Source organism: Cydia pomonella, chromosome 5 (genome assembly GCF_033807575.1).
Source record: "Cydia pomonella isolate Wapato2018A chromosome 5, ilCydPomo1, whole genome shotgun sequence".
Lineage (NCBI taxonomy): Eukaryota > Metazoa > Arthropoda > Insecta > Lepidoptera > Tortricidae > Cydia > Cydia pomonella.
The window spans coordinates 20,616,397-20,640,088 of NC_084707.1; the positions used below are offsets into that span (position 1 = coordinate 20,616,397).

General features: G+C 40.5%; 1 protein-coding gene across 4 annotated transcripts; it reads right to left on the reverse strand.

Moving 5' to 3' along the window:
- Nucleotides 1-436: 436 nt before the first annotated feature.
- On the reverse strand, nucleotides 437-23,598 carry LOC133518058 (probable histone-lysine N-methyltransferase CG1716). 4 transcript variants are annotated; one of them, XM_061851624.1, is made up of 21 exons: nucleotides 23,450-23,598; nucleotides 21,171-23,211; nucleotides 20,751-20,879; nucleotides 17,878-18,177; nucleotides 15,959-16,046; nucleotides 15,443-15,601; nucleotides 14,783-15,003; nucleotides 14,210-14,346; nucleotides 13,504-13,616; nucleotides 12,861-13,069; nucleotides 12,399-12,491; nucleotides 11,371-11,518; nucleotides 9,417-9,688; nucleotides 9,081-9,116; nucleotides 8,722-8,824; nucleotides 7,394-7,535; nucleotides 6,201-6,302; nucleotides 5,455-5,558; nucleotides 4,142-4,294; nucleotides 3,053-3,334; nucleotides 437-993 (listed from the first exon to the last, which is right to left on the reverse strand). In XM_061851624.1, exons 2-21 carry the CDS (start codon nucleotides 23,177-23,179, stop codon nucleotides 835-837), a joined length of 4,959 nt encoding a protein of 1,652 aa, XP_061707608.1. In that variant the 5' UTR covers nucleotides 23,180-23,211; nucleotides 23,450-23,598; the 3' UTR covers nucleotides 437-834. The 4 variants fall into 4 exon arrangements, with proteins under 4 accessions (XP_061707608.1, XP_061707607.1, XP_061707610.1 ...); XM_061851623.1 differs by having other exon boundaries at nucleotides 7,394-7,538; XM_061851626.1 differs by lacking the exon at nucleotides 9,081-9,116.
- Nucleotides 23,599-23,692: the final 94 nt, after the last annotated feature.

Genomic DNA, 23,692 nt, shown 5'->3' on the forward strand with positions numbered 1-23,692 from the left:
GACTTCCCTTACAGTGACATGTCGCTTATTATGACCCATTTTTAATAAATTATGTCCGGTTATAATGACCGACATGATTCTTTACACCTCCGGTAATGTTCGTTGATTCCCGACGACGTTCGGCACGTGGCTCGTTTTTGTTTTGAATCTCAGTGAGTAATTGACGCTTGAAGGTTTAATGAAAAATTACAGATTTCTTACAGTAAAAAACACACTTGTATGTGTTATAATGTGCTGATTATGTACAATTTTGATTTTGATTTAATATGTATGTAGACATATGTATTTACTATGTTTCTGTATTAAAATACTTAAGTACATACATATTTACATAAAAAAGGTTTTCCATTTCACAAAACGTTTTGTATGACGTCCGCTTATTATGACGTGTTTGTCAATTCCTTTCGATGTCATAATAGACGGATTCTACTGTAATTATTATTGGTCTTTCGATAAGTCCAGTCTTTAAATACCAATTTACACAATATCACACCGATTACTTTCACAAACATCTTTCGCATAACTTTGTTCCGCACCGGTCGTAATTTCAGTTATCACCAACAAAAGGCTCACGTTTTGGATTCAACACGTATTGCAACGGATAAACCGTTGTTTGCCCATTCTGACAGATTTATCAGTAGGGTAACCAAGAGTGAATACCACACCAAACATTACCACGCACTTGACGAACTTTACATTGAAGCCTAATACGCCGCTCACTGTTTATTACACTACAGAAGTATATAATGGTTACGCTCAAAGCAAGCGACGGTACGGCACTGGTGTAGGGGTGGGCCGGGGCTAGGGGCGGGGCGCGGCGCCCCGCAGCAGGCGCTAGTCGGCCTCCTCGGCGGGGCGGCGGTACACCTTGCCGAACTTGCCCATGTACTTCCGGACGAACTCCTTGGCCTTGGAGCGCACCGACTCCGTCACCACCAGCTCGTCCACGGAGCGGCAGTGTTTCAGCTCTTTTAGCATCACGAAGTGGGTTAGCTGGGAAGCAAAAAGTTTTAGATGAAAGATGCGTTAGTAGGGGAGAGTCGGCTATATCGTGCTCCGGTTAAATCGTACCACCTCTAGTTTTCCCATTAAATAACCTAGTTTGTTTCAACATAAATAAATAAATATTATAGGGACATTCTTACACAAATAAAACACTAAGTCCCACGGTAAGCTCAAGAAGGCTTGTGTTGTGGGACTTGTGGGTACTCAGACAACGATATATATAATGAACTCTAATGGAATTAAGCTTAATAATCTAATCAGATGTGGTATACAACTACAAACTAACGAAAGAGAGAAAAAATATTATTTTCGTCGCACTTGATCTAAATATAACTTATGATGTGATAATGATGACTTATGATGTAGATAAGTTAGAAATACGTAATTAACAGTATTTAACTACAAATATAAAGAGGTATAAGTAAGTAAGTAAGTAAGTAAATATTCTTTATTGCACCAACAATTATACATTTTACACACATGTAAAACTACAAATGAATTTTAAAGGAAAATAGAACCAGGTAACAACAGGCGGTCTTATCGCTAAAAAGCGATCTCTTCCAGACAACCTTTAATATTATTACCAACCTTTTTTTTATATTTTTTTTTTTAGGTATAATGCGTGGGTGTTAAAAATTGTCTAATTTTTATGGTTTTGATTTTAAACTGATTGTTTAGAAAAAAAAGTAAATCGTACCATAGCATATTGGCATAGGTACGATTATAACGACCAATTATTTTAGCGTCGTATAAGTATGATTTCGGGTTCTGATAATGATGATTTGTTATTTAAACCTAAAATAAGCAATAAACTTGCAAAACGCTTCATAGATACAAATGTAATATGGGTAGTATGATTTAACCAACTCGATGGTTAAATCGTACCGATGGCAGTGCTTCTGAAAATTGCATTTTGATTAAGTTCATTTACCTAATCCCAGAATGCTCTTCTTCATAATGAATGCAGCTAAGATTCTGACTTTTATTTGCGCAGCCAAACACAATTGTAACTAGTTCCAAAAACAAAATATCCACGTTTAAGTAAAAACTGGTACGATATAACGCACTCTCCCCTATTTGCAACATTTTTCGTTTAAGTTATCTCGGCACCGATTTTGTTAGAACAAAGTGTGGAGAAGTCATTATAAACTTCCGATTTTCATAGAAATGTTCATTATTATGAGTTAGCTCAATTCGACTCTATTATACAAACATCTATAAGGCCTAGAACGCCCAATACAATTGTAGTTCATCTTTTTGAAAAGCTGAAATCGCCTACAGATATTATGTCCTTGACATTTCGCTGACCCAATATTACAGGGTTCTATCTTACATTTTCACTATGATACTCATAAACTCAATGTCACCATGATAATGTTCAAATTTCAGTTCGATAAAAGTGAAACATAGAACCCTGTAATATTGGGCCAGCGATTTGTAGGCGCCAGAGAGAAAAATGATGTAACACAGAGACCTTCAGCACCGAGTTTTCTATTTCCTCGCAGTATCCACCAATAAAAAATGATATATAATATATATATAGAGTATGTATATTTTTGACATACTAAAAATATAGAAAAATTTAAGTGTGCAAAACGCGTTTTTTTAACTGCCAAATATTTGTACTATTCTTACAATACAATACAAACCCTCTTTATTGCATAACCTCAGAATAAATGTACACGGAAACACAACGCAAATAAGCAATAGGCGGCCTTATCGCTACAGAGATTCTTGTAATAGTTTTAGAAAATTTTCGATGTAAACCTTTTTGGCAGTAAAAAAAAAGCGCACACTTAGATTTTTTTTTATATTTTTAGTATGTACAAGGATACAAACAAGGAAATAAAAAAATCAAACCAAGTCCTTGAGTTACAAATTTTCATACAACTTCTGTACTAAATGCAATACGGGATGAGATGGGGCACCATAACCCGCGTCATACAACCACGGAACAGTTTGAATTTCCGCTCCTTTCTTCCGAGTCACCAGAAAAACGACGTGATTCACAGAAAAAAAAAGAGTGTTTGAATAAAGTATGAGATACCTTTCTGGCCAGATGCTTGAAGTCGGCAGTGCAGGTGATCCGTCCGGCGGGCGCGTCGGAGTGGCGGTAGGGGTTGAGGTGGTGCACCATGACGCGCGCCATGCTGCTCCGGAACTGCTCCTTGAGCTTCCGCGCGGCCTCCTCCGCGTCCACGGGCGGGGACGGAACTGGTACAGGCTCGGGCTCCGCCGCCGGCACCGGCGCCGCCGCCGCCGCCGGCGCTGGCTCGGCTTCTTCGGCTGAGGCTGAGGACTCCGAGTCGGATTCGGCGAGGTCCACGATCTGGATGAAAATGTGAACTTCAGAAAAAAAAACATAGAACAACATCTTTACGTACTCTAGCGTACTTCTTTAGTAAACTGTTGAGGAAAGCTGAAAAAACAAATCCCTTGATTGTAAATACTTTTTCCTGTGGAACACACCATATAAATTGTATAAACAGATTACAATCACAATGAAAAAATCAACGCTGATAAACTTTGGCCAACGTGGAACTCGAATCCACATCTTTGGATTGCCAGCTGACCATCCGTCATTCAAAGCGAATTTAACTGTGACGACGTCCCTTTTCAGCGACATCTGCACTTTTTTTTGACAACCTTAAAAATGTGTGTCAGAGTCCCACGTAGGCCAGAGTTGATCATCTTTGATTTTGTGATTGACATCTGTATATACAATTTATACATCCCTTCGTTAAATTTGAAACGACCTTATAATTTACGAGGCTCCGGGCGGCAGATCTTTGCGATACTCTTGTCTTTTGTGCTAAGAAACACTGCTCGGGTGGTAAGAGCAAGGAGCGTGACGACTGCCATTACCCCCCTAAGACCACAACTAGTAAAACGTATGATGGAAAAAATAAACAGATGGCAGCAGACCCTCTCTCTCTCTCCGCAGCATTATTATTCCCATCTGATTGTGGGGTCTGCTTTTCTTATCTTTTCTTTCCACTTCGCGCTATGGGACGTCTCGTCCACTGTAACATCTCATGTCTTTTGCTATGGTATCTACCCATCTCATCTTGGTTCTTAGCAACAACAGCAAACTCTTACTAATGGCACATAACGGTGTACAGCGCGGTAGCGGTACCTTGAGTTCGTCGACGTTGGGTTTCCTGGAGCGCTGCGCCAGCTGGCGCACCCTGTTGAGCAGTTTCTCGCGGCGCCGCCGGAGCTTCTCTTTGGTCTGCTTGTAGCGCTTCACTTCTAGTCGCCCGGCCAGCTTGTCCTCCTCCGTTCGGGGCTGTGGAACCGACAAATTTTAGGTATTAATACTATAGAGGACGGGAAACGAAGGGTTGCAGGCTTAGTAGATATAGACGGCCGAGCGTAGCGAGGGATACGCGGCCGGCAACCGCGTTTTTTGTCGAGATTTGTATAATGAGACAATTTGACGTTTAGAAACAAAAGAAGGTTGCTTTACAGGCCTAGGTGTGCATGGCTGTATTAAATTCCTTTACATATCCTGTTCACTCATCGCACCGGAGACGTAGTATTTCCGGATCTAATTTGAAGTCATATTAACATTTCATTGCAAATTTGAAAGAATTATAATTACAACAACCTCTGTGGTTGCACAGCGTGTACAGTTTATTAAGTCACAATGCTGTGCGCAACGCGACATCCACCGGAGACCAAAGCCTGACATATGGCGAGCGAGAACGATTTCATATTGTCGCGGTCTGTGTTCTATCTGTCGACCACAGTTGTTTAAGTATTAGGGAATTTTTGCTCATCACGTAATTTGGAGGCTACCTCATCCACTTGATAGCATGTTTGCTATGACATGTATACTTACACCCCTAAAAGACCTCCAAACATGGATAGACACCACAAATAAGGACATGAAAGATGTTAACAGGCGGGTCCACGCAGAGCGAGCATACGCGCGAAGCAATTTCCTCACGCACAAATCGGCCGAGGCACGTCTACACACATGCTCGCTCTGTGTGGACCCACCTAATGCCACATGTGAGGCAAGGAGCGCTGTTGGCCTAGTAAGAGCGAACTTTCAACCCGGGGTCGCTGGTTCAAACCCGGCTTGTACCTATGAGTTTTTCGGAACTTATGTACGAAATTACATTTGATATTTACCAGTCGCTTTTCGGTGAAGGAAAACATCGTGAGGAAACCGGACTAATCCCTATAAGGCCTAGTTTACCCTCTGGGTTGGAAGGTCAGATGGCAGTCACTTTCGTAAAAGCTAGTGCCTACGCTAATTCTGGGGATTAGATGTCAAGCGGACCCCAGGCTAACATGAGATGAGCCGTGGCAAAATGCTGGGACAGCGCGATGAAGAAGAGTGTTACATCTGCGACAACCCCCCAGGACAGAGCCTTCTGGCGAAGAAAGACTAGAAGAGCCGACCCCAAGTGATGGGCGGATAGAGAGATGGATACTTACACTGATAGGCCGCTCGGAGACCAGCCCCGGGCGCCGCTTCCTCGGCTTCACGCTCACGAGAGCGTGGTCGGGAATAAGACCGTTGTGAGGATTCTCTTTCACCACTGCAAAATATAAACAAATTTATATTAAAAGTATTCCAGACAGGTTACTCATGTAATTTTATTGTACGTTTTTTTAGCATTAGAAAGGTATTTAAGCGATTTCGACGTGTCATTTTATTGAAAAATAAGTCACGGCAAATACGTAACAATTATAAATCAGTTCCTGATTTTTAAAAAGAGTCTTTCAATAAAAAGACGTCAAGATTGTTTAACTTTTTTCTAATGATAAAAAAACGAACTTCAGTTTACATGTTTCCATGCGTTTTGAATATCCTCTACTGGAGTACCCTCTACAGCGAGTGCGCAAAATGTAGAGGTTTCTTTCTGCATGGTGATTCTCTTGTTTATCTATTTTCAAGAGAATCACCTGCAATTAGGTATACAAAATGAACGCCATTCGAGTTCATATTATCGATTCCAGGGAGTCTGCTAGCTGGTGCGGTTGCACGGAGCGGGTGAGCGCGTATGGAAAACCAGTAGAGAAACTGGCGTGCACGCGTGCGACGGATTTTACCTGCAATGGCGGGCGCCCGCTCCGTGCACCCGGTGCCCGCTGTGTGCAGCCGCCTCGCCACGCGGGCACCCTCGACGAAATATGCAGCTTGAATAGGTTTGGCGTGTCAATGCCCATAAAAAGTGTACCTTCATAAATGATTCCGTTGACTCCCTCGACCACCTTGCCGGCGCGCCTCACGGCCGGCGCGTCGGCGGGCATCTCGGCTTCCTCCTCTGACGAACTGTCGTCTGTCAATACATTTTTAATCTTAATACATTCATATTATTACTACGTTAGTTTAACAAATTTAAATACCATACTCGGTAGTTTTTGAAATTTTGAAGTGGTCAATCTTTCGTTATTTAAATAAATAAATATTTGGAGACAATCTTACACAAATCGACTTAGCCCCAAACTAAGCAAAGCCTGTACTATGGGTACTAGGCGCCGATATACATACGTATACAGATAAATACTTACAAATATCACCAAGGAGGGGGGGCAAAAACTAGCCGAAAAAACCCGTGATATGTGCACAAGCCCTTACGTGTGAGCCGTGTGCCTCGTAATCGCATTGTTTTAGCCCGTATATTATCCACAGTTGCTACTGTTTTCTATGTAGAAAACATTCATGACTCAGGAACAAAATATCTGTGTTCACCACACAAATAAATGCCCCTACCGGGATTCGAACCCAGGAGCATCAGCTTCATAGACATGGTCAGTCCTAGTAGTCCAGACAAACCGGTCTGATTTATGTTTCGTTCATAAGCACACTGACAGACAAACTCGTCCCGCCCGATCATATTTAAAGAAATTTAAACCAGATTCTGACTGCAGCACTCTGAGTGCAGCATTAGCACCTTTCGTAAACTATAGAGTAACTTTTTTTTTTCTAATAAAGCTCTTAAACAATCTATATTGACTAACTAAACTAAAATATAATATTACAAAATTAAAACTAAAATTAAACCTAGAAATAAAATAAAATCATCTACTATAAAATATACTTACCTACAGAGTAACTTATACATACTGTGCCTTAAAACTGGTTTTTGATAAGTTTTCACAGATAATAAAATACAACATTCACGCATCAAGGCGGTTTGTTTACAAAGGGCCTACCGGGAAACGTGAAAATTGAAATTTCTTTATCTGCTTCTTCATCGCTCGAATACGCAAGAGTGATAGAGAGGTTAGATAAGTAAAATTCTTTTTTCTCGGTAGACCCTCAGATTGTGATGGATTGTGGTAGTGGCATTCCCTACGCAGAGTTTCGAGTAATATTCACTATTCGGTTTAAATTTTTTTTAGTAGAGAAGTAGATTATTTTGTATACCTCCATTAGCGCTGGGCGGCGGCGGCGGCAGCCACTGCGGCTGGCGCAGCTTCACGTGGTAGTAGTAGGGGCGGCCGCGCGCGTCCGTGGCCGAGCGCCAGTGCGACGGCAGGATCACTTCTTCGGGCTGTTGCTCCGCTACCTGCTGACAAGTATTCTACTTATATCATTCTTACCTTGTCTTTCAATCTCATTCAGGTCTATAAAGCACGATCTAACTCGCGTGGAAACACCGAGGAAGTTACCGCGAAAAGCATCTCCGAAGCCAATGCACGCGCGGCCATAGTGCACAGGGCGAGATACGTCTTCACGAACAGCTGCTATTATTTCTCGTGAAGCTCGTTCTTTGTGCATCTACCTAATCGATTATTATTTCAATATTTACCTGTCATGTTTTGGGAGGTAATTAAATAACTCATTCTGAATGACTTTCCTACGATACCAAATACGATCATTCATTTTTTTCATGTCTTGAGGTTCTAAGTCCTTACACTAGTACAAATACCCTTCAATGAAATTTAAATCATTATTAAATGGAATACAGTTGCTTTTGTTCTGTTTGATTTGTTTGTTTTTTTTTTTGATCTGGAGTTGCAGGCGTCCATAGACTACGGTGACGCTTACCATCAAGCGGGCCGTATGCTTGTTTGCCACCGACGTGTATAATAAATAAATAATCAAAGTTCAAAGTTTTTAGGGTTCCGTAGTCAAATGGCAAAAAACGGAACCCTTATGGATTCATGTCTGTCTGTCTGTCCGTCCGTATGTCACAGCCACTTTTTTCCGAAACTATAATAACTATACTGTTGAAACTTGGTAAGTAGATGTATTATGTGAACCGCATTAAGATTTTTACACAAAAATAGAAAAAAAAAATCAGTAAATTTTGGGGGTTCCCCATACTTAGAACTGAAACTCAATTTTTTTTTCATCAAACCCATACGTGTGGGGTATCTATGGATAAGTCTTCAAAAATGATAGTGTCCCCCCCCCGGCCCCCCGCCCTGTAACTTCTAAAATAAGAGAATGATAAAACTAATAAAAATATATATGATGTAATTGATGTACATTACCATGCAAACTTCCATCGAAAATTGGTTAGAATGAGATCTAGTATGTAGTTTTTTTTAATACGTCATAAATGGTACGGAGCCCTTAATGGGCGAGTTTGACTCGCACTTGGCCGCCTTTTTTCTTGTATGAGACGATATTTTTTTTCTCGATATGGGTGTTGTAAACTATAAAAAATCTCCCTCTACCTCTATTTCGTTGTGCACAGAAATAGTGAAAATTAAATTAAAAGCTTTCATGTTTAATAGTTGACTCACTGGCATCATGGTTTCTGCTTGCGGTGTGGCCGGGAAGGCGTTGGGCGGCATCTGCTGCCCGAACACGAACCCGGGCATTCCGTACCCGCCCATGCCCATGATACTGGAAAATAAACAGTTCGCTATTATCAGAATTAAAGTCACGACATAGATATAAATTTTTACAAATGCGAAGTGACCCTTATCCGGGCTGACAGATCGAAAATATAATCGAAAATGTCTTATTTATTAAATACATGTCTTGATGGAACCATCGTATAATGCCTCTAAATCGCCTCTGACTTGATAAGGATTCAATGCAAAGTCAAATAATTATCCAATGGAAGCATTTCGTATTACATATAATCGTGGATGATTACCTCTTCCCAGTAGGTGACTCGAGCACCCGAATGCCGCTTTTAACATAAAAAAAAATGTATTCGCTAAAGCACATGGGCAAAATCGCAGATAATTTGGCAAAAAACATAATTATTTTTGAAGTGAAAACTTCTTTAGCGGTGCTGTGCACTTTTTGTGATTGGGAAAAAATGTTAAACTCGCGACCGGTCACGTGACCGACAGATTCGACAGATTGAAGAAGAAGAAAATTCGTAAGACGGACACGTGACCTGATCGAAAAGCTACAAGCGGGACATAGACTTTCTCGTTTCTACGTACGTAATGTTTTTATACATACACTAAGTCATGTGACTTACTTAGGTTGCGGCATGCAGAACTGCTGCGGGCCTCCAAACGGCGGACAGAAGCCGGGCGGGCCTTGGAACTCGCCCGACGGCCCCATCCACTCCGGGGGCACGTCGGGGGGCATGCCCGGGACCATGCCGGGCGGCAGCCCGGCCATCCCCGGCGGCATCCCGGGCATCCCCGGCGGCATCCCCGGCGGCATGCCGGCCATTCCCGGGGGCATTCCTGGTGGCATGCCCTGGAGCATGTTGGGCGGTGCGCCCATCATTCCGGGTGGGAACATCTGAAATTATATTATTTTGTCGTTTGAAGAAATACAGTAGGCAGGCAAACAGTTATGATGTCATCTAATTTTGATAAGTAAAACGCAGGCACTGCTACTGTCATATTAAATAAATCAAATACCTCAGAATTGGTCAAACTGTTTCCATACAAGCAGCATTAATAGCGTATAATGGATATATCAACTCAATTTTAAGGTATGGTGTAGTAATCTGGGGAAACAGCACTGATAAGCATAATGTATTTATTGTTCAAAAGCGCTGTACCGCCATATAGAGACAAGGGAAAGTAAGAGTATTATTTTGTATAATATATGGACGGCATGGCTCTATAAGTCTATAGGATTAACTGAAAATATGGCATTAGAGCCATATTTTAAATAATATTCTTACTTTCCCTTGTCTCTACAATATCTATCAAGTTTCTGTTTTCGTTCACAAATATAAATATCTGTTCACAGAATTAAAATTATAAGTATACTGTATGTACACCTGAAAACGTAAACTTTCGGTGTAACTAAATATGAAATTGTATATTCGACCTACAATGTAACCTGATTCTTACATACATTAAAAAACTTTAAATAAATAAATAAATATTATAGGACATTATTACACAAATTGACTAAGTCCCACAGTAAGCTCAATAAGACTTGTGTTGAGGGTACTTAGACAATGATATATATAATATATAAATACTTAAATATATAGGAAACACCCATGACTCAGGAACAAATATCCATGCTCATAACACGAATAAATGTCCTTACCAGGATTTGAACCCGGGACCATCGGCTTCGTAGGCAGGGTCACTACCCACTAGGCCAAACTGGTCGTCAGTTCGTCACTTTAAACTTTAAAAATGAGTTGCACCGCATGATTTTAGACTTAAACACCATTTTTAGGGTTCCGTAGCCAAATGGCATAAAACGGAACCCTTATAGTTTCGCCATGTCCGTCTGTCTGTCTGTCTGTCTGTCTGTCTGTCTGTCTGTCTGTCTGTCTGTCCGAGGCTTTGCTCCGTGGTCGTTAGTGCTAGAAAGCTGAAATTTGGCATGGATATATAAATCAATAAAACCGAAAAAGTCGTACAATAAAATCTAAAAATTTAATTTTTTTTAGGGTACCTCCCCTACACGTAAAGTGGGGGTGAAATTTTTTTTTCGCTGCAACCCTAGAGTGTGGGATATCGTTGGAAAGGTCTTTCAAAACTAATAGGGGTTTTCAAGAAACATTTTTTGATAAAGTGAATATATTCGGAGATAATCGCTCCGAAACAAAAAAAAAATGTGTCCCCCCCCCTCTAACTTTTGAACCATAGGTCCAAAAAATATGAAAAAAATCGTGGAAGTAGAACTTAAGAAAGACATTAAATGAAAACTATAGCGGACATGATCAGTTTAGCTGTTTTTGAGTTATCGCAAAAAGTTTTCCCTTCATAGTAAAAAGACTTATTTTAATTAGGTACTGATTATGCAAATTTGCCTATTTGTTTAACTCGGGTGAAAGGTACCGTTTCATCCCTTGGTTAACAATTTACTATACTTTAAGCTCGAGTTTAGCTTATTGTGACGGAAGAGTAACTACGGAACCCTACACTGAGCGTGGCCCGACATGCTCTTGGCCGGTTTTTTTACATAGAACCGACACAGTAAGGCTATCTACTGGCATAGGTAGTGGTTACCTGAGGGAAGGCCTGCTCGGGCCAGTAGTGAGCATAGTGCTGTTCCCGTTGTCTTCGTGAGTCCTCGGCCGCGGCGGCCGCTTCGGCAAACGCTCTCCGACGTTCTTCTTTGCTCATAGGCGGTACTGTGGCTAGCACGCGACTGCTCCTGTGACAACATTACTAACTCAGTCATTCAGTCCGCGCAGGACATAAAAAAAAATCTAGCACTTAAATTAACATAATGGCTTTGAGGCCAGATCTACGGCACAAATTTGAGAAGAAAAAAATGCGGTGTTTGAAAGTTGGTATGCAACTGACTGACTGGGTTCAGGTCCTAGTACTATATACTTAGATGCGAGGGAAGGGGTGATGTGCTGATGTTAGGCTTAGCCATTTACCCCCTTATTCATAAACGTATACTAAAGTTACGATGCCGCTAATAATCGTTTGTCCCTTTCCGACGTATTGGTATGATGAAAAGTGACAAACGATTATTAGCGGCATGGTAAATTTAGTAGACGTTTATGAATAAGGGGGTTAGTGTACATGAAGGATTCATAACGTGTCCCAGAGGTGAAACTATACTTCCACTCTATAAAAGTGATGTTTATGGTGATCGGAGCCTAGGAACAGGGGCTGGGGCAGGAAGGTCACCGAGTAATAGTTCAGAATGGTTACGAGTTGGAGAGGACCCTTCAAGTTTGAGAAATAGGAGGAAATACCCGTTTTTACATCTATTTTTCTAAAGCTTATAAATGAGATACAATACTAGAACGCTTATAAGTAAAATTACAGAACTGGAATAGTAATAAACAATTTAAGACAATGTGATGTTTTTACTAATTTTGACCAATTTTCTATAATTTCATAATTGTTATCTTCAAGGGCGTTGCCAAGGGGGTGTCGAAAATCTATAGTAAAATTTGTAGCTAAATGTATGCCCCTCCCCCCTTTGGCCCTCAGCCATAACAACTGCTCTCAACTTGCGTCAATAAACAAGTGGCTCCTGTGCTGCCCCCTACAATTCATTGTAAAGTGGATGTTACCTTATACTTCTCCTGGGTTCAGGACTGCTTCTTCTTTTTCTTCTGTCCCGTTCATCCCTTTCCCTGTCTCTGTCACGCTCTCGTTCCCGGTACCTACAAAAAATACTTTTCTTGAATCAACAAAAATGATTTCTCCAGTAGTAAATTAACAGAATTTCTGAGTATTTAGAAAAAATATAATATTCAAATACAAAAATGTTATTATGTATCTTCATTTCCTGAATTTGATTTATATTATACCGAGAATACTAATTAAACATACCATCTTATACTTCTTCTGGCATCAGGTTCCCGCTCGCGGTCCCGATCGCACTTTAATTTAGTCTTTAATGTATACCAATAGACATCAAAATACATACCTATCCCTCTCTCTTTCACGCTCCCGCTCGCGGTCCCTCTTTCGACCCCGGTCGCACTTTAATTTAGTCTTTAATGTATACCAATAGACATCAAAATACATACCTATCCCTCTCTCTTTCCCGTTCCCGCTCGCGGTCCCTCTCGCGCTCCCGTTCGCGGTCGCGCTCCCGGTCGCGCTCGCGTTCGTCGCGCCGCTCCCGCTCGCGGTCGCGGGAACCGCTCGAGTCGGCGGCGCGGCGCTCCACATTGGCTTGGCGTTCGTGCTCTTTCATTTGTTGGATGCGCTCCTTTTTGGGTATTTTAAAGGCCTCCTGGAGAATTAACACGAACATTTTTACACAGATTCACTAAGTGGTAAGCTCAATAAGATTTGTGTTGTTCGTAAACATTTACTTCGGCTGTCAATTTTACGGCAACAATAGTTATAAGCATAATAGTTATTATTAATTTTGCAATTTCGCACGTCATGTACTTTACGCAGTTTCTACCTGTGGAAACTTGTAATTGGCTTACTGTTTTCACTTCGAAACCTATTTTGTTACTTTAGCTGTAAGTTTTCCTAAGAAATCAAATAAAATAATTAGCGCATTTCTTTAGATATGTTATGGCCGGCCCATTCCTTGGCAAAAAATGTCGTGTAATCTTTTTTTTTCAGATTTTTTGTTAGTTAGCCAAAAAATGGGCTCGTCAAAGTATCTACTTTGATAAGGGAATCGTTTAATTTTCCCGCCATACCCGTACATACCTTTAGGCTGGACCATCTTTCCAGTAGTTGGCTAGATAGATCTTTGACTTTTTCCAACACTGAACTGATATTTGTATCGTCTTGCGGTTTGTTGGCCAGTTCTACTGGCAAACCTATGGGCAGAATAGTAAGCGTAAGATTAAAGCAGATAAAAAAAAATTAAAACAAGAAGGGTCCACACATTTCACTATTATTGCAAAGTATGCGAGTAACATTTTTGGCTTATTCAATATTTCAAGGCACAGTGGTCCCAATCCCACCAGTTTGATTGGAAAATCATTATTTGTGTCGCACTCCCGTTATAAGGAAACAGATTTGACTAGTAGGCATTGTAGGTACTTACCCTATTGTAAATTTACACCCTCTACTCAAGGTTGATGACATACTAGGCACAATAGCTTGAAATTACTTAAATTATGAATGTTAGGATCCTACTTAAACTTAGAAATAAACTCCGCACTATATGTAGTAACAAAAAATAGTATGGTTTATTCTGCCTCATTAGGCGGGTCCACACAGAGCGACTACACTGGCAGTTTTGTGGGCGAAGAAATTGCCTCGTGCGTATGTTCGCTCTGTGTGGACCTGCCTAATTACAATTGTAAATCCCGGCCGCTTACAACAATACAGTAAAATTTTAAATTAAATCTGTCAAAGCCAGTTACTTTTCTCATTCATATTCAAAGTTATTTCTAAGTAGTCGTACCTGTGGATTCATCAATGAAGACATCAGGAGTGGGTGTGTCGCTGAGCCACCGCTCGACAATGGTGAAGAATCGGCTCTCGGACACCATGGTTTTGTTCGTTATGGGCAGTCGGTCCACTGTCTGTAGCATCTCGAGTCTGGATTGAAAAAATGAAATTGAAATTATTGCACTGTGCAGTAGTTTAATCCGATGGTCACGAAAAACAGTTGCAACGTAATTGTCAAGTGAAATTACTTGAAACGTCTTTGTCGTAGACCAAGCATGCAAAGCAAAGTGATTTTTCGTTGACGCCAACAACGTAAATATCAACAAGAACATCAGTTTTGCAAAGAAATGTTGAATTCTACTGTACACTCTGCTGCAAAAGTACAAGGCCACTTTATGAATAAATTCCATTCGTTATGTGTCCGTTAAATTTCTCGCTGTACATGCATTCTGTATAAAAAAAAATGTTATCGGTAAAGTGGCCAAATATTTTGCCAATTTGGCAGTCAGTACTTCAGTAGTAAAACTTGTAAAGTAATAAACAACAATCAATAGATTCGACAAGTTATATAGATAACAAGACTAACCTAAAGTCCATGGGAGCGTCAGTACACCAAGGCGCCAGCAGTCTCAGGCCGCGGTAGTCGAGGAACAGTCGGCGACACGGCAGGTCCGCGTCGCGTAGGAGCCGCAGGAGAGCGACCTGCGCGCGGCGTGTCTTTGCGCGGACGACTGTACGCGACAGGCGCAGCGTGTGACTCTGGTTCTTCACACCGGTGCGGTGTAACGCTTCCAGGTCTTCTTCGATCTGAGAACAAATGAAAGATTAGAAGATATGAATGTTTCCTATTTTACATTAAAACTCACAAACGCAATATCTGCGAGTGGGTTGTACTGAATGCAATCGGTCATAAAAGTAACAAGTTTGAAACGGCGGCCATTTTTTCTTGTAACTGTAGATATTGTAAAGTTAATGTCATAAGTGCAAGAATATCATACCGGCGTTTTGCAAAAAGTTCAGTACTGACTTAAGTCTGCTTCGTGCAATACACTGCATACTCAACATTACTTTTGCATATTGGCCACGCAAAGAAAAAGTTCAAAATGGAGGCCATTATTTTTACCTTGGGCATGTACTGTATTGAAACTGCTTCCTGCAAAACACTATTTAGTATGTACTCACCACCCATTTTGAATAGTATGAAAATGTACAATTTAGTCAGAAGTCGTGTATGAGTATGACTCACGTCGGCATCCTGCACCAGGTCGGCGCCGGGCTTGTAGCCGCGCTCGCGGCGGGGCCGGCGGGGCCGGCGCGGGCGCGCGCGCGGCGCCTCCGCGGCCGCCGGGGCCTCCACCGACACCGCTTCCGGAACCTTCGTCGTTGACACGTCGTCCTCCTCCTCCTGGGGATTAGAGCTCATTTGAAACATGAGGTTTTCTATGGCACGTGTCAGATAATGTCCACATACAAATAGCCTTGCTTTACTAAATCAATAGATAGTTTTACTTATAATCTTATTTTATTTGTAACTAGTCAGGCTTTCAGGGTTTTCGAAAAGGGCCTCCTCTAAAGGTTTCCAATCATCTTTATTTATACAAAATACAAATACAAAAACATTTTTTATCACAGACACTAAATAAACATGAGCAGGAAAGCAGTAATACGATGTTCCTGCTTTCTGACCTCTGGCTCTGGTTATCCTCAGTGGCAGTAACGGTGTGTAAGGGGATATCATGCAACAACATAATGGTTCACCTACCTCTTCATCTTCGTCATCAGAATCAGGCTCTGCACCGATCCAGCCGCGACAGGCGTCGGCTCCGCAGTAGCAGCGCTGCGCCTCTTTTCTGCAGAACAAAACAACACATTCTCAAACTCCCGCATATTTATGCCTCTAATGGAATAGGTACAAATTGTACACGGCATTTGATGTAAGTTGTTATTTGTTTTATTGGTAAAATTGATACCATTCACAGGCGATCCATGCGAGAGGATTTTGGAATCTTCTTGAAAAGTTCCCTACAAGAAATTATGGAAAATTACCATGATCTTTTTGAAAATTACCAGTTGTAGATAAGATAAAGTGATGTCTGGGACGAGAGCGTACAGTGAAATCCGAAGCGATAGATTCTAAAGAAAAGCCTTGGGTTTAGAGAAAAATTCTAACACGGCCACCACACGCGAAACCAAAACAAAATTGTTTCCAAATCAATCATGGAAACCCTGACATTAAAGTAATGGCTATATTGGATTTTTTTTTTTCGTAATCCCATGCAGATTCCAATAATAATCCGATTCCAACCAAAGAACTTTATACTTACTCAAGGTTTATATATTCTCAACTTCTTTTTTCCATAGTCGCGTTTGACAGCAAACATTTAACTCTTTGAACGCCATGCCTATCGTGAGCGCCGCGTCATCATTAATCTAGTCGGAATGCACGAAAGTTGATATTGAGTAGACATGTGTAAGTAATGCGCGTAACATCACAAATGAGATATCACTCAAACGCGTAATGTTGCATTACGCATCACTCCGAGAAACCAAGCATTACTTCAAACATCACTCGAGCATATGACTGGCCAAAGCGCGCGTAAACTCGTAAAGCATCAATATAGATTGACGCGCCGGTAGTCGGTACGAAAGGTCCGTTCAAGTACAATCCGCGTAATGTATAATGAGCAATGAGACGTGATGGTGTGATGTGTGATGTTTGTTTGCCGTGCTATCATTACTTTGCTATCCCGCTCGCACCCGCACTCACTGCTCGCTCGCTCTCATTCCGCAATGCTTTCGGAACACTTCGGATCGGTCCGCTCGGCCGGTCGGTAGCAGTCTCATTTGAGTTATTGCAAATTTCATTAAATTGATACGATAACGGATTTTTGCACCTGCAATCGATTTAAAACTGTAATGCGTTACCATAGAGCTTACAATGTTTTTAGTATTTTACCTATAAGGATGCAGCTAAATGATAATTCGCTTGCGAGTTTGAATTTGACGAACAAAAACGTATTTACTGTTTATTATTGTTGTGAAATGTTTGGTTTGGTTGACTTTCGCGGCAAACTAAATTAAGCACGAGTGAAGTTACTTATTTATCTTTAATTTAATAGTGAGCTAGTGTTTACAGTACATTCTCGTATCAGTATCATATCATAATTTTATTGATATACCCAAATAAAAATACTACCTAGTGACTCTCGATGGCGTTATCTCATTAATTAACAGATATTTTCTTTTATTTTTTATCTATGATGCATATTTTACGACTATAAAAATAAAAACATTAACAAAAACGATCTATCACATGGCGGTGACAAAACGCAATGCGTAATAGATCGACGCGCCGATATGATACGCCCTAGAGTCCTAACACTCGCTGCGTAATGTAGTTGGTACTGTGATGACTGTGATGAGTGTGATGTTGCCATTACGCGCGCGCCTGTATTCGTTCGGGTAAATGTTTCGTTTCGAGTGATAAGTGATGTGATATCTCAGTGTAACATTACGTTTTCGAAAAAGTGATGTGATATAGCATTACTTTTTGAAGCACTGTTTCGCGCATGTCTAATATTGAGCCGTAGCTGCGCGTGTTAGTTCACTGGTTGCCTGACCATTGGTACACCTTATCTCCTTGCAATAAGGTTCACGTCTACTATTAAAATAAAAACTCACCCAAACCGTTTGAACTGGTAATCAAACGTGATCTCCTCCCCGTTGGCGATATCTCTCTTACTGAAGAACCCTATTCTGAGCTCCCCATTGACCGTCCACTTCTGCGTTTCAGCATTGGGGTCGCAGGAATGGTTGATGAACCGAGATATGTTGCCTTTCATCGTCGCGTCGATAACCGTGTCTCCTTTTAGAGACATGAAGTAGTGGTGAAGGTTGTTCTCGTCAGAATAGGTCTGCGCGCGCTTGTAGAATTGGTCGTAGTCTAGCACTTCGCCTACGTATTCCATGAGGAATTCGCCTCTGAAAGAAAAAATGAAGCATGTGATAAAGTAATTATACATAAGTATACAAGACAGCGGATCCCTTTGTTTGACATAATTATTGAAAGTCATAATGTAATGATTGTCAAATTATCATTAGTCATATACTGTTAACTTTTCAGGATTTTCGTGAGGTTATCCTATAGATAGGATAGGTTAGGTTTGATTTATGGCAATCTTAAAAAGTTACGCGTTTCTGAGAAAAATCAAATTATGACTAACGAAAATGCGGACTAACAATACATTATAACTTAAAACTTTATGGCAAACAACAGACACCCACAAGACACACCTTATTGTGGCTATAGAAACAAAATTGTGTTAGATTTTGGGCGCTACGTTATGCAAGATATTGTGAATGACTGTGCCATATTAACCTTTTAGTGGGTGTTCTCAATGAACGCCTTATTCATGAATATAATTTGTAGTTCTACACAAAAAGGAGAGCCGATAACAGCTATACAGTGGAACCTGGTTAAGCGAGAATTCAAGGGACTCTAACATTATTCTCTCTCATATGTTTCATATCTTCCACAATGAGGCGCAGATTTGTCAAATCTAACTTTTAATATCATGACAATAAGATTCAAGCCACGCGTCGTCGTGAATGACACGATAGGTTTCTCACTAACACCGTTTGTCACTATTACAGTAGTTATAGGGACCGTGCGCGTTGGAGGGTCTGCCATTTTGTGGCCTGAATCGGAACTATAAGCATGTACATTTACACATCACGTGTTATCTTGTGCATAGTAGGTTCTGCCATCTTGTGGGCTACATCGGAACAATAAACATCACATTTACGCCTCGCGCCAAAAATATGACGGCTCCTGTGCTGCCTCCTACAGTTCATGCACGCTCCCTATTCTCATTTATAGAGGTTTTAATTAAAATCGATAAGCATAGTACTGATTGTAACAAACGAAATCAACTATCATTTTGTATAAAGTCATTATTATTTAAACCGTTGTATGAGGAACAACACTTGCATATAGAGGTAGAAAATAATTTTATTATTTAATTTCTTTATTTAGGGTTCCCAACAGATAATACTTCTTATATGCTCTTCAATCTATATGACAATCAGGACTGATGCTTATAGGTAACCACATCCAAAGAGAATTAAGAAGACCAGAGTGCTCACTGAATACAACGGTTTTGTTACCAAAAATACTAGGCCTGAGTCTAGACTAGAGAGAAATAATACTATAACCAGAGTAACCGGAACTCTATTTTCAACTCCTACGATTACTCTGGTTATAATATTAGCTGAAAATCGTTGAGCATTAGACTTTTTGTTTGCCGCGATATCTATTGTTGAGTAGCAGTACTGAGAGTTCCGCTACTCGATGCTAGATGTCGACTACGAAAATAATAAGCGTTTTGGTACCAAAACTGATGTATGGAGTGTGCACTCTATGTACTTCTTATTTCTCTATGCCACATCTTATAACAAGCATGATATAAGGGCAAATGTACTCTAATCATGTCTTTTTTGTTACATTTTTTATAAGATCTCAATATGTTGAAGGAATAAGTTTGCTTTTGTCCATTATCATTATAGTATTTCCTATTTGTTATTTACTTGTTTAGTGCAATCATTTATTTGATTTCTACTATTAAAATATGAAAAACTAATCATTATAAATTCGCCTTTGCGAAAAACATACTATAGATCGTGTCATTGACGAAGACACGTGCCTTGACTCGTAATGTCATGTTATTAAAGGTTTAATTTGACAAATCCGCGCGTCATCGTGGGTAACACGAACTATACCTACCTAACCCACTCAAAAATATTTAATGTACCTAAGTCGTAAACGCCAGCTCAAAGCCATTGTCTCTTGCGCCATATGCTACTTATAACAACATGGTCTACAGAAATTTTCCTTTCCCATACAGTGTGTGTCGCAGGCAAATTGTAAGAATCGCCGTTTGTAAAATTGCCGTAAGGCAAACTGTAAAAAGTCCGCATTTTTTAAAATACCTTCTGAAGTTATGACATTAACAGCGCAGTTTGCAATTTGTTGCGGCATTTTGGTCGAATTAGGTCTTTAATTTACCACGCCTGGCGTTGCTCATCAAAACTATGAAAAAGGTTGGGGTGTCCATCAAATCTGAAGTTCGTTGGACTTATTAGGGGCGCGTGGGGATGGTTATTATTATTAATTATTATTAGGGGATGATTTTGGATCTGGGTGGCTCCGGCGCTAAGGAAGACCGGCCCTTCCGCCCTCGCATGGTGAAGCACTGTTCTCCCTCCGCTTGAGATTTTGGTGGTCATGGGAATGGTAGTGTGGTATAAAAGTTAATATAAATTGATAAACCAGCAAACTATGGCCACCCTGAGACAACCATCACGTTTACGTTGACACTATTGAGCGTACCAACAATTTGCCTCAGGCAATTTGCAAATGTACCGTGAAAATGTTTGGATTGGATTCTTACAATTTGACTGCGACATATGCACAGCTTACAGTATCAACCAGAGACCAAAACAAAATACAGTCAATCAATATTCGCATAAGCAGTCAGAAATAGATTATCACTTACGCTGGAATGTCATCAGCGGCTTCTACACCGCATCCCTTCTTGTCAGCGTAGAACACTTTCAGTGCCCCATTCTCTCGCTTCTCAAACCTTCTGTTTGTACACCGGTCACCGACAGGACATCGGGAATTGCTGGTAAAATAAAATACTGTGTGAAAGTAGTATCAAAAGTAATAATTACTGTTTATAGACCTCATTAGAGTAAAAATAGAAAGTAACAGTTATACCGAAAGAGCCTGAACTTGTCCTATTCTCAGGCTTCAATATGTATAAGCATTGTGTAAATAATCATAAATTTATGATAGCTAAAACGATTTGTCTCATACTGCACCAATAACTATGCAACACCACAAAAAAGCTTACCTAATATATTTAGTCAATAAATTCATAAAAAAAAGAATATGTATTTTTTTTATACTTTACCATTCAATCATAAGCAGTCTATTTAGACAGTCTTCTCCACAGCCTAGCTCTCCCCTTTCTATCTCCTCTTTGGTCATAAAACAGTCGCAAATCATCTTCTTTGTATCCTTACTGATCATTCGCTCACACAAATACTCATTCTCATTCAAGTGCTGAAATTGTTTCATTCTCTCCTCTATAATTTTGTCATATGCTTCTTTAGATAATGTATTCCCTGTTTGGTCTTCTGTGTTTTGAGCTTCAGGTACTGGTTGTAACCGCTGTGGTAAACTGGGGCTAGCCAGTGGTGAGTTTGCCGGAGAATTGGCACCCATTTCTAGCTCGCTTGACCGACGCCATCTTGATTTTACTTTGACAGGTAGATCTGACGGCACAGGGAATGAAGGAGAATTGGGAGCAATGCTAGTTGCTGTGTCTCCTGATTTTTCTTGACTATCTGAGTTGTTCTCTTCAAGCTTAATCTTTGTTTGTGTGATCAAAGCTTTCTTTAATGGAGTCTTTACTAATCCATAGCCTTTAGACTTTTGTTTTTGACTACTAATAGTCTTTATTCTGCTTGAGCGTCTAACAGTAGGTGAAGATTCTGTTAACTCAGTTGCATTTACACCTGTATCAGCAACTCTTGAAGAGTTACTATCATCAGATACAATGGAACTGGGTGTTAGACTTGGGTCTGGTCTAGATAAGTGCTCAGGGATTAGTACTTTAGACCCAGGTTGAGAACAGTCCATAGAAACAGCACTATGAGTGGTAATGTTGAGTTTCTCAAAGTGTTTCTGAAACTCTCCATCCTGTTCTTTTTTTTCTGTTGTCTCATCTGGACTATCCATCTTGATATTGTAGTACAGCTCTTGGTTGTCATCTTCTACAATCTGTACGATGGTTATGAGTTCTTCATCATCACCGCCATAATCCATTGGTTCCTGTTCACCTGGAATGTCTAGGTTCATGTTCTCTTTATTTACTGCATTTGGATATTCATCAGTCTGAGTATAAGTTACTTCTGTATTTGTTTCTAAGGCTGTTGCTGTTTCAGGTACATGATTCAAAGTGCTGTCAGTTGCTGGTGCTTCAGGCATTGGTATATCATTCAACAGTGGAATGCCAACTGGTAGAGGAACTCCCGTAGCCAATGACAAGCCTGGTATCACAGCATCTGATGCATATGGTATGCTAGCTTGAGCCGGCTCTGTAGGAAATGGAATATCTGAAGTCAAAGATGCTTCAATTATAAAAGGTTCTGATGAAGTTGGAGCTCCTACTGGTAGGGGAATTTCAGACGGTAATGAGATGCCAGCTAGTAAATTTTCATTTTCTCCAATTGTTGTTGATTCAGATAACAGTGGAATTTCACTATGCTCAGATGGTTTACATATTACAGGTCCTTCGGAAGCGATAGGTGGTTCACTAGGTAGAGGTATTTCAGATGTTAGAGGTAGTTCAGTCAGAGGGGCTTCACTTGGCATTAGTATTTCATTTGCTATGGGAAGCACAGAATTTGTTTGTATTACTGCTGAGATATTTGTGTTATTTGCGTCACTTTGGTGATTGGCATTGTTCAAAGAACAAAAATTTGTCACTACACTACAATTTTCTGTCTGTGTATCTGCTGCTGTATTTGAATCAGATTCTGAGCTGGCACAGGGGTCGACAACCCTGATTTCTACACTACTGTTAGTTTCACTATCACTCCCTAAATCATATCTTCTAGTAAATGAATCCTCGTTGTTGAAGAGGCAGCGATATTTGCCGAATTTCTTGTGAACTACTACAGTGGGTACTGTTGGTTTTGGTGTCTGATTAGTTAGTGAGTCTTGGGAGACAGATGGTTGGGAGTCGGTGACGGGCGTCGGTTCGACGGGCGGCTCTAGCTCGGCAGGTTTTTCAAGAGGAGGCTCAACGGCGGCGGACGACTCGCCTTCCATGGCCGCGGCCGCGGCCGCCGCCTTTCCCCGCCGAGGCATTTTCCGCGTCGCGGGTTTCGCTGCTGCCTTCTTTCGCCGTGCCATCGTGCCGCTTGCTCAGCACGGTGACAATCAACCTGTGGATGTGAAAAATTAATACAATGACCTCTTTCGATCGTTATTGTTTTAAGATGCCTGTTCGCCACATGGTTCTTATATTATTTACGGACGAACCAATACAGACACCTTGAAATGGTTGTTTGAGAGACAATGAGATCATGTACGACATGCTAGTATAGTGTAATGAAATTTTGCTATCATAACCACCGGTTTCAATATTTCAGTAGAATGTTTTATGAAATAATGAGTACATACCATTACTTTCTTAATCTAGCAATATTCTTTAAAGTCATTGGAATTATGTAAATAGCACTACTATTACTATTCGTAATACATCAAAGAGGTATATAAAATAAATCAGCGAAGCTAGTTATATTTTCTCAGTTCATTAATTTTTTTTTTAATTATGGGCAGCCATCGAGAGTTAGTGTTGTGAAAAACCCAAACAAAACGTTAAGATGTTGAAGTTAGTGTTGTTTTGCGAAGAGCAAAAAATTA

Bases quoted from the DNA above. Each gene is read 5' to 3' on its own strand.
- LOC133518058 (XM_061851623.1), bottom strand. From the start codon at position 23,179: ATGGCACGGCGAAAGAAGGCAGCAGCGAAACCCGCGACGCGGAAAATG. The intron at 18,178-20,750 runs GTAAGTGATAAT...TTTTTCTTTCAG, and splicing joins GCCGCTGATGACATTCCAGC to AGGCGAATTCCTCATGGAAT. The intron at 11,519-12,398 runs GTAACATCCACT...ATGTTGTCACAG, and splicing joins GAACCCAGGAGAAGTATAAG to GAGCAGTCGCGTGCTAGCCA.